We start from the raw sequence: 10,801 nt of genomic DNA on the forward strand, positions 1-10,801 counted from the left end.
TATAATATATTTGTTAATATTATATATATGTCGTTGTATAAAAATAACTATTTTTCTGAAAACTATTTCACCACAAACAGGAAGAGTTCAAAGTATTTCATTCGTATAAAACTTTCCATTTGCGAAGGCTCGCCGTTCTATATGACGAAACGTGATCGTGTGTCAACACTTAGATTCTGGTTTTAGAGGCGCGTCCTGTTTAATGTAAATTACCTGTTTAATGTAAATAATGATCAGAAACGTGCGTAGCGCGTGATACAAACATATTAATGAACCGGCAGAGCTAGGAGGATCGCCTCGACTCGTTCTTCTCTACTATATCGAGGTCGACAAAAGGCAGCAGAACGATTTCAAGACACATGATAGATATCTGCATATAAATATAGAAAAAAGGATGATTTCTATTTCTTTAAAATGTTCTTCTTCTTCTTTTTTTTTTGTTATATCAATTATAAAAAAAAACTACTTTTTTCTTTGAAAATATTTAGGAATGAAAAATGAAACATATATTATTTGAAGTATAATATCTATAATAATTTTATTTTATATCAAAATAAAAATTTAAAAAATGATTAAGTTCAAGTATTGCATATTTCAATTATAATTTTTATTCAATTAAAGTATATTCCATGGATGACATTACAGTGTTTTGTTGTTCATGTTCTACTGCATGTATGTCTTATATTATTTGTGAATTAATATCTGCGATTATACTTTGATATGACTAGTTTGAATTGGAACTAGTTTAAATAAGAGGGACAAAGTGTTTCATAACTTAAAATCAATTTAAAGTATACATACTGTTAGTAAGGAATAATTTGAAATATTCATAGCTCCCCGCAATACACAATAATTGACTAGATTAGATTATTATATATTTAAAGATATTATTATAATTATATTTAGAAGATTATTATAATTACAATATGAGACATATCAACATATGTAATAAAATTTAAATACTGCATATTATTATAAACAATATAAAATATGGACTTTACGTAATAATTAGAAATCGTTTATTACGTCAAAGTATCTAAAACGTTTAGAAGAATCATAATTCATTTTAGGTTGTATCTTCATATACAAAGATACTTAAGATAAAATTTATATTCATCTTAGAAATTACAACTATAGTTATAACAGAAGAATACATAAACTACTAAACGTATTAATAAAAAAATTATTTTTTCGGGAAGAATTTACTTTTCAGATTAAAATTAAAATATTTAACAAATACCATTAAAAAATATATATAATGTGATTGCTAGACGTTGATGTTTAGTTATTATTAAGTTTTTATAACGCATTTTATGATTTTCAGGAATTACATTAATATTATTTATAACATTCTTTTTTGTTAACATATTGACCTCTTACGTTATACATTATTTTTTTAATAATATTATTAGTTTAATCTACTTATACTAATAAATTTAAAAATTACATTATTATTTATAAATCATGTAAACAGATTACATATCAGACGCTTCATACATATATTTATATACAAAGAACTAATTATATGTTTATAATACATACAATATAAATTCATTTATACAAAACGGAATTGTTAAGAGGTCAAGCAGTAAACAACAATTAATTGCCTTATGCTTAAACGCAATAAAAATCTTTACTCATAATAACACGATTGTAAATAGACAAATAAATTAATACTTAATATCACTTAATTTGGACATAGCATTACAATACTAGAATGATTTTGTTTTATTTAAGACATTAAAAGCTTGGACTTGAAAAAACTGTTGCATCATGCTATTAAACTGTATTACAATTTTAAATATTTTAAAAGAATATTTATGTACCTGTTATGAATATTTATTCATTATTTATCTAATTGTTGAAACCATACATGATAAAAATTATTATTTAGGTATAATATATATTTCTACTACATTTATGTTTATGATACAAAACTTTTAAATGTAATTGCAAATTTTATTGCGTAACATCATTCATATTTAATAAGATAAAAAAATGTAATAAAGATATACAATATCTGAAGTTCACGTTACTTTTTATACTATTATGAAAAAACCAATTGTTCAGTGTGAATTTATTATCGAAGAATTTCTTTTAATAAAGCATTTAATATTTCGTATTAAAATATATCATTTATGATCGCGAAAATAGTAACGTTTCAATACCGGTTTTGTTATGTATGGTCGGTGCATGTGAGTGATATAAAAATTCCTTGATTACCGCCAATTCTTAAATTATTAGACTCAATAGTATGATCTTTATTACAAAAATATATGTAGAAAATTTGGTAATATTTTTTTCTATGAATATGTAGTATTTTTTTATCGTAAAAATGTTCTTGGTCGATTAAATTAATGGAATGTTTAATTATCCTTTTATTTGGAAAGAGATATGAAAATTTGAACTCATTGTTTCTTACTCAAAATATGGACGTTTTAAATAAATATAATACTAAAAGTATACATACACGCATTAACATATATACGTGATGTTTATATATGGTTATTTGAAAATCGTTGCTATGGTAATAAGAGTTCAACTACTGTTACATGCTAACTACTAAATGAAGAATTGCATTCCCATTTTTAATGCCCTTGTATTACCATATAACAAGGTAAAGAGAATGCTTCTATTTAATATTATTAAAAACATCAGGAAAATGTATGTACTACTATTTGGAGATAAAATATGTACAGAATGTTATATATCATTATTAATTTGGCATGCCAGGAAATATAAAAAAAAGAACAAAATATTAAATAAAACAATTCAATCCTAAACGAGATTGTGATGGAAGCATTTGTAGATAATTATTATTTATAGCAATACAATCCCATGATCTCTTTCCAGTCTACGTTTTGCTTTAAGAGACACAATTCCCATTAAATCTGCAGGAGTTGGAAGTCCTCCAGAGGTATTTGGAGCCACTGCTTGTTGATAAAATACCTCTACGTTTCCACACTGGTTACCATAAACAACGGTATCTTCCGTTCTAGTTAATTAATAAAATATACTCATTTTTTTACTATATTTCATGAAAAATTACCATGTTTAGTGCTTCATAATGTATAAATATATAAGTTAGTACTTATATATTACTATTATATAATAGTTTAGTGCTTCGTAATATATAAAACAAAACATACTCTAAATGTATAATACAATTCATTTTCTTGAAAATTTTTGGTAGTAGTATTATTTTAACCGAGCAAAAAGATATAAATAGGTCTACTGAAGCAAGCAGACATATGCAAAATTGCACTAAATGAATCAAATTACCTAATGCTTAAATAATTACCTGACAATAATATCTGTGAGATTGCTGGCATATGTGAACCTATCATGAAGGCAAGAAACAATATCCAATTCAGTGACACCCCAGAGTCCAGAACGATTTATTGTATCCCATTGAGGATCAATACTTAATATACTATATAATTCCTTATTTTCATTTGAAGGTAGAGGCTCTAAACATTGTTGTAGTCTAGCTTCAAGCTTTCCTAACGTATTCACGCAAGTCTGCCACTATAACATGTATTACTATAATATATATTATCAAAAAATTAAATTTCAATATATTGGATATTAGACAATAAAATATACTTACGAGAGAGTGTATAAGATCAGGATTATTAGCAGTTCCATTTTCCATTAATAGTACTAGCACCATATTGTGATGTCCACAGAGAAATAGTTCTGTTTTCTCAAAAGAAACTTCATCTTTGGAAGTAGTTACCCAATCTTCTTCCAATTCATCTTCACCGTCACTGCCAGTTTCCTTATTAACTGCTTCCAGTTTTTGCTTAATTATTTGATTCGTTGCTGCTGAAAAGCCCGATAAATCACGAAATTCGCTAGGAGTTGTTTCTCTACTACAAAAACCGCTAGTTCTCTCATCAGCAAGTAAACTGAGTTTAGACATAAGAGGCGTTAATTGTAGACCATCCAACTTTTTCTTTTGAAGAAATTCATACACGTTACCGCATTCCGATGCTGATTTTCGTCTATCATCATTATCAGTGATATTGAGTGGTTTCAAAGGAAGACTCATTGATCTGCGATAAGTTTCTTGTTTCACTTTACTATCTATTTTTATGTCACGAGAATTACTTGATTTTTCTAAATTATCACTGATCATGGTATCACAGCTATTTGTTACATTTTTCATGTTACAATCGTTAGCTAAACTTGTTAAAAAGTCGTTACGATTAATTGTATTATTTCGATCATCCTTAAGTTCTTCGTAATGCGAAGATATATATTGATTATATAAAGACTGAGATACTGGTAATCCATCACATCGAAATATAGGATAATATGGGTCAGTAATTGTATGAAACTGCCTTTTATGTAAAGATTGCTTTTGAGGAGAAGTTTCGGGAGATATATTTTGTTTTAATTGTGGCAACCCTAATCCATATGTTCTTACTGATATTCGATTGGAGTACAAATTGGACGATCCTAAATCATGCATACTTAAGCTTCTCTTATTAAATTCTTTTCGTTTAACTAGTTTTTCTTTTGGCGTAATGTTTCTTAATTTATTTAAACGTTTATATCTAAGTGCTTCCTTAACAACATCTGGAATATCATCTACATTTGTTTTTATTTCTTTCTTTTCTTCTTCTGCTTCATTATTTGTATCTTCGTTTGTGTTACATATTAACATAGCATTACCATGTAATACTCTATTAATATCTTTTAATGGTGTAGAGCAAACGCTAGGAGTTAAAGGATTTACACACTTAGGACGGTCTGTTTTACTTTCCTGTTTACGTTTCACTGGAGAACTGTAAGCTGTAAGTGGTACGGAGGGTACATAGTGACTATTATCGTTGTACTGTAATGAATCTAATTCTCCTTCTTCAGGTACAGTAAAAATGCGAGAAGTATCACGTTTCATTCCGGACAAAGGGAGTTCCTTACTGTTCTTGGACATGTTCTAAGAATATAATAGTTTCATCATTAAATAATTGTTATAATTCATTGTCAAAAACTACTAACCTTTCTTTGAAATATCTTTTTTGTCACAGAATCTAAATAAGAACTATAATATCGTTCATTATTTGCTTCTTGTATAAGTTTCGTAAACTGTTTTTGCTCTATATATACTCGCAATAACTGTACTCCAACAGGTAGATGAAATTCTGTCGATATTCTCTCTGCAGGAGCCTAAAAAATTGTATTAAAAGAAACAATATTGTATATTATGTAAATATTACATACTATTAATATATTTTAATTGAATATACCTTTATTCTATATGGATCAGTTATAACAATTTGTTTGGTCAACTCAGCACTTAACTGAGTTGCAACTACCCTAAAATATTAATACTTTTAGTTTTTAAAATGAAAGAACAATTTATTTGTCACTGCTCTAGAAACTTACTTATTATTATAGAAGAGTGCACCACCTATGATACCACCGATTTCTTGATAATATTGTAAAACTTGAATTGCTTCTAAAAATATGTTACTAGCACTCTAAAACAACATATATTAATTTATATTATATCCACAATAAATAATTAAATATATTAAAAAGGAACCATACCTTTGGAAGTTTAATGATAGGAATATTGGAGAAAAGATTGGCACTATATTGAAGTATTGGCAAATATGTTTCAAACATTTGATAAAGCTTCTCTGTGAACTTATTTCTGTCATTATTAAATGATTCCAGTATCTTATTCAAATCATAATGAAAAAATTTTAGCAACGATTCTAATGTATTTGCACGCCTTTCTAGAATCCAGTCATGAATATTCCTATCAGTTCCAACTGCCTGTAAAGTAGTAAACAATGAAATTTATGTGGCAAATATTAATTCATACTAAGTATGACACATTAAGTAATGAGAAAAATATTATGTTTCATTCATTGAGACTACACTGATAATTGTAACTGCTTTAATAGATAACTACTACTATCAAATTATGCCATACATACAATGATTTTCATATTTTGCATTATATTAATTCTGAAGTCATGTAGTCAAATTCTCTTATATTTTCAATTATTTTTATAAGTAAATAAATTATTATTAATTATACCTATATAAAGAAAAAATATAATAACGATACACTTACAAGTATGTACTGTCCAAATTTCTTTAATACAAATTTTCCTCCTTGTAATGTGATTGATTTTGGATTGGAAAACGAAGTTGAAAGAAATTGATTAACAGCCATTAATTGCCCTGCTAGAGCTAATCTTTGCGTAAGAGATACCCATGCAGGATGAAAATACATAACTGCCTCTGCAGGATCATCATCTTCTTTACAACACCTTACAGTGTCATAAACAAATACTATCATCATCTCTCTAAAAAAAAAAGTCAGAATTAACATAATTTGATACATATATATTATATTAACTTATATAATATGTTGATAGTATGTATATAGTTATGTAATACTATATATGATTTGTAAATTCATATTGAACACGAACAAAGTGATTTCTCCTTTATAAATGAAGTAGCTTACCCTGGAGTAATTGATAAAACTGTTCTATATATAACTGTGAAAACCTATCAACTTTCATTTTTATAAAATTATAGACATAATATTAATGTCTATAACTTGCTCTGATTCTGATACACGAATGAGTCTGTGAAGTAAATAATTGTGAACAGAGAATTACTGATTAGCTGCACCACTAACCGATAACAAAATAAAGGAGATAAGATTACAATTTAGAACATATCTTTTAAAAGCATTGTTATATATAACACTACGTTTTGTATAAGAACTCATTGCATCATTATGATTCAGTAATTTTTTAAAAACTCAACATGTTTTTCCAGTTTTTATGATGCTAGTAGTTGTATGAAGTTACTGAATTAATTAGTTAGCAATGAAAACATTTTCAACTCTGATTAATCTAATAGCTTTAGATAAACTGTTGAAGATAGAATAAAACACAAAATGAAGGAGGAAAATTTTATTTTGACAAAATTCTTAATTTTGAAAATAATTTATTTATATCTATGTAAATTATCTACATTAATTAAAAGTATATAAAATTAATAACATTAATAAGATATATTTTATTATGAAATAATATGAGAAGGCATAATTATAACGTAATAAAGTCTGAAACCTTACTCTGAAAAAAGAAAACGTTTCCTTATACATCATGTGAATTACCCTAACAAGTACAAGTGAAAATATAATTTATAATTTATATAGTAATTACTCATACTTTTATACTATGGAAAGAATAAAACAAAAAAGCTATAAATACATATAAACTAATTACTTATAGCAACATATACATACACATATACATACACAAGTATATACATAATTTTTCAAGAAGTACGAAATAAAGGAAATATATTACTTTAGAACCAATAATGTAAACTAATACATATTCATAACTTAGCAACATAAAAGTATTATGTGAATAAAAAAATTAAATACGAAAATATTTTGACTATTAATCCATAAACTCACACCAACTTGAAGTCAGCATTCTGTTTAACAAAAATTAAAGATTTAAAAAGGGACATGCCGCCAAGAAATAAACCGATGAAATAAGTGTAATAGTAATACAGTTTACAGCGTGGCATAGTAAATAGAGCATTATCATTGAATTAGTGATGCACTTTTTACGCTGCTATAATTAGATAAAGTGTTACGCAATATCTTCGTACTTTGCCATGGTGACTGTTTACGCTTCAACGTGCCGGGGCTAAGGACTTCAGTTGTGATGTTGCGATTATCAGTTGTAAGTTGTAACGTCCTTGTAAAATCCTTTCTTCTTCGTTTACTTTTTTTTACTCACAATAACAAACTTAATGTCTTGTTTTTTGTTCTATACTTATGGTCGTTCAAGATGCTACTAGGCGTCGCGAAAAATGCACTTCGATAGAAATGCACTTTCCCGTTATGTAATGTAAAATCTGAGCCATAATAATCTTGATTTCCAATCACGCTGAATGGAGCCGCTCCTTTACCGCCATACTGATATCGATCTCCTTTATATGTACACAGACAATATGTATATTCTTGGTCCTTGATCGGTAACTGGTACTATGTGACTACTAGCCGCGATGTTTGAATATCATTTGAATTTAGATTTGAATGTAATGGCAGCAGGTGCGCTTTGTTATTATTATTACTATCGTATAATATACTTCATAATTAGTTGTTATATACATACATATAATAATGTTATAGAACGTATATTTTTGTATTAAAGTATATATTTAACAAGTGTATAATACAATAAATAATTAAAATATAATTTACAAATACATCAGCACTCTGCAAGTTCTTGCAAGCAATCGCGCAGAATTTCTAAAAAGATATCGGCATGATATTCTCCGAATATTAGACATGGTCTTAATCGAATTGATTTTGTTCCGCAGTCGCCCACTTGTATACCTAATATTTGTAAATTTACTATACGGAAGCAGAATATAAAAATTGTCAAATGAATATATTAAATTTTTGATATTACCTTTATTACGTAAAAGATGCATTAATTTCTGTTTCATATCCCTACATCTCGTATCAAAGGCAATGATAAAGCCTCTACCTCGTACGGAACTTATAATATCCGAAAATTCATGTTGTAAGGTGTTTAGTTGACAAAGCAAATAATTGCCGACATAACATACATGAGTTAATAAGTCTTCTGCTTCAATGGTTTGTAATACTGCCTCTAACAGTAAAATTTGGATTGGATCTCCCATCCATGCATTAAAAACTCTATATGGTTGCTTGGGCCTAAATAGATAGTATGAAAAATATTTATAATGATACAATATTCTATTCAAACACTATTATGTTTAATAAATATGTTACATGTATTCGGGAGAATGATAAAATCCACTAGCTTGCATTTTGTAACTAAATGTAACAATATCAGGAGGAATGTTTAATTCAAAATATTCATGTGCCCATATTCTTCCTGTTGCACCACCTCCTGTTTGTATTTCATCCAATATGAAAGGAATAGATCTCTGAAAAATTTATTGTGTTATGTTTCTCAATATTTGTATCTTATAAAAATCTAAACAGAGCATATTAAATATTTACTCTTTTACACATGTCTTGTAATTGTAAAAAAAAGTCTGGGGAAGCGTGTCTATCTCCTCCTTCACATTGTATTGCTTCAACTAGGATACCAGCAACTGGCATATTCTTTTCATATCGTTCTATTAAATCCTCTACCTTTTATATTTTGATGTAGATTTTATCAATCTTTAGCAACAAAATTAATTTAAAATTTATATCATAGTACTATCAAATCTACTTGTTCCAAGCACCGAGCATCTTCCTCTTTATTTTCTTTTTCATGCTGATCCAATGGATATAAATACTGTGGATAGGGTGCAATTGGCCATTGAAGAGAAGGTATATCAATTTTCATTATGTACTTATAATGCGTTAATGCCAGTGCACCAAATGTTCTACCATGAAATCCTCCTAATTTTATAAATTTCATCAATTTGTAGTGTTGGTATATTACAGCACTATGTTAAGGTACCTTCAAAGGAAAGGATAGACAATTCAGGACAACCAGGTGGTTTATTAAAAGGTGCACTTTCCTTTTCTTCCTCTGTAAAATCTTTGCCACGTCGATGTCTTTCTGCATATTTTATGAATGCCATTTGTATAGCATGCTCAATTGAACAAGCACCACACATGGCTGTAAAAATGCATGGTAACCCTTTTGGAGCTACCTGATGTATGTGTGAAATAATATTATATTTAACAAATTCATTGTTATTTATTATTATTTACTATCCAATGTTATTTTTATTCTTATTGATAAAATAAACGTAGTTACAAATTCGATAAGTAAAAATATCTAACACATGGTTGAAGCAATGTATCCTGTATTTTACACGGCCACTCTAAACCAGGGAATAATCCTATTGCAGGTCTGTTTGCTATTACTCGCTAAAAATTTATTATGTTGACACCTTTAAGCTTATTTTAGTGAATATAATTATTTTCAATTATATTTACTTGATTTCCTCCACAAGATAATGCACCAAGGATTGACCTATGATTATATCCAAGAGCAAGGGTAGATAATTGCATAAACATATCTAAAAAAACATTTCCATCAATATCTGCTAAGTAATTTCCAACAGATCTTTGGTAGTCTCCAAAATATTGAATGGAGCCTACTTGCTGCAATATTTTAAAATTGTTTATATGAATGTGTCAATCTTCAATAAAATTTGAATTTTGTGATAATAATATAAACCTGAATTTTAGAAAGTTCATTGAGAAGTGCTTCTGACCTTGGTCCAGGAATTTCAGTAAGTGTATATGGTTTTGCAGGTTCTCCAGGTAATGGTGCTTTTGGCATATGATGAAGTTCTACACATTATTTACCAAGTGTAGTATGTTAAAATTTTAATAATATAATTTCATTTCTCTATTAGCCAGCAATATAGTTGTTTTGTACTTACGACGAGGTTTCGGACTCTTTTGAACAGAATACACAATACTTTTGCACAACATTTTATAAGAAATTTCCGTATTTATTAAATAATGTCACTAATATAGAGAATTTATGAAATTCTACTATATGTATGTACATGTATTCTTAACTCATATTAAATAAAAACTTGAGAGAATGTTTAAAAAATGATAAAAGATGTGTAATATATGCATTCACATAAATGACACATTTTTACTTTTGTTTCAAATCATAACAGAAGAATGTAAATAGCTATTAATATAGGTCCTGTGTAATATTATTTGAACTTTGAAGTATTTAAGTTTACACTTAATAGTAATACAAATGATGTTAATACTAGAGTAATT

At 27.6% G+C, this 10,801-nt stretch overlaps 2 protein-coding genes and 1 long non-coding RNA gene across 5 annotated transcripts; 1 reads left to right on the forward strand and 2 right to left on the reverse strand.

Moving 5' to 3' along the window:
• Positions 1–592: 592 nt before the first annotated feature.
• Positions 593–7,811, reverse strand: LOC126865313 (uncharacterized). 3 transcript variants are annotated; one of them, XM_050617730.1, is made up of 9 exons: positions 7,666–7,811; positions 6,095–6,329; positions 5,560–5,790; positions 5,395–5,489; positions 5,256–5,325; positions 5,008–5,175; positions 3,611–4,945; positions 3,302–3,528; positions 593–2,995 (listed from the first exon to the last, which is right to left on the reverse strand). In XM_050617730.1, exons 1-9 carry the CDS (start codon positions 7,671–7,673, stop codon positions 2,821–2,823), a joined length of 2,544 nt encoding a protein of 847 aa, XP_050473687.1. In that variant the 5' UTR covers positions 7,674–7,811; the 3' UTR covers positions 593–2,820. The 3 variants fall into 3 exon arrangements, with proteins under 3 accessions (XP_050473687.1, XP_050473688.1, XP_050473689.1); XM_050617731.1 differs by lacking the exon at positions 7,666–7,811 and adding an exon at positions 6,494–6,635; XM_050617732.1 differs by lacking the exon at positions 6,095–6,329.
• LOC126865345 (uncharacterized) lies at positions 7,604–8,268 on the forward strand. Its single transcript, XR_007689502.1, has 2 exons — positions 7,604–7,739; positions 7,848–8,268. It is a non-coding gene; the product is annotated as an uncharacterized LOC126865345 (long non-coding RNA).
• Positions 8,254–10,656, reverse strand: LOC126865341 (4-aminobutyrate aminotransferase, mitochondrial-like). Its single transcript, XM_050617788.1, has 9 exons — positions 10,444–10,656; positions 10,236–10,351; positions 9,992–10,159; positions 9,836–9,922; positions 9,507–9,702; positions 9,273–9,445; positions 8,822–8,979; positions 8,475–8,743; positions 8,254–8,398 (listed from the first exon to the last, which is right to left on the reverse strand). The coding sequence occupies exons 1-9, from the start codon at positions 10,493–10,495 to the stop codon at positions 8,271–8,273; spliced, it is 1,347 nt and encodes a 448-aa protein (XP_050473745.1). The 5' UTR covers positions 10,496–10,656; the 3' UTR covers positions 8,254–8,270.
• Positions 10,657–10,801: the final 145 nt, after the last annotated feature.

Source organism: Bombus huntii, chromosome 4 (genome assembly GCF_024542735.1).
Source record: "Bombus huntii isolate Logan2020A chromosome 4, iyBomHunt1.1, whole genome shotgun sequence".
Taxonomy (NCBI): Eukaryota; Metazoa; Arthropoda; class Insecta; order Hymenoptera; family Apidae; genus Bombus; species Bombus huntii.

Coding starts and splice junctions, on each gene's coding strand:
- LOC126865341 (XM_050617788.1), bottom strand. CDS start 10,495: ATGTTGTGCAAAAGTATTGTGTATTCTGTTCAAAAGAGTCCGAAACCT. Junction 10,352..10,443: donor AAAGAGTCCGAAACCTCGTC/GTAAGTACAAAA, acceptor AATAATGTGTAG/AACTTCATCATATGCCAAAA. Junction 9,703..9,835: donor ATACATTGCTTCAACCATGT/GTTAGATATTTT, acceptor CACATACATCAG/GTAGCTCCAAAAGGGTTACC.
- LOC126865313 (XM_050617730.1), bottom strand. Junction 4,946..5,007: donor AAAAGATATTTCAAAGAAAG/GTTAGTAGTTTT, acceptor TTATATTCTTAG/AACATGTCCAAGAACAGTAA. Junction 3,529..3,610: donor CTGATCTTATACACTCTCTC/GTAAGTATATTT, acceptor TACATGTTATAG/TGGCAGACTTGCGTGAATAC.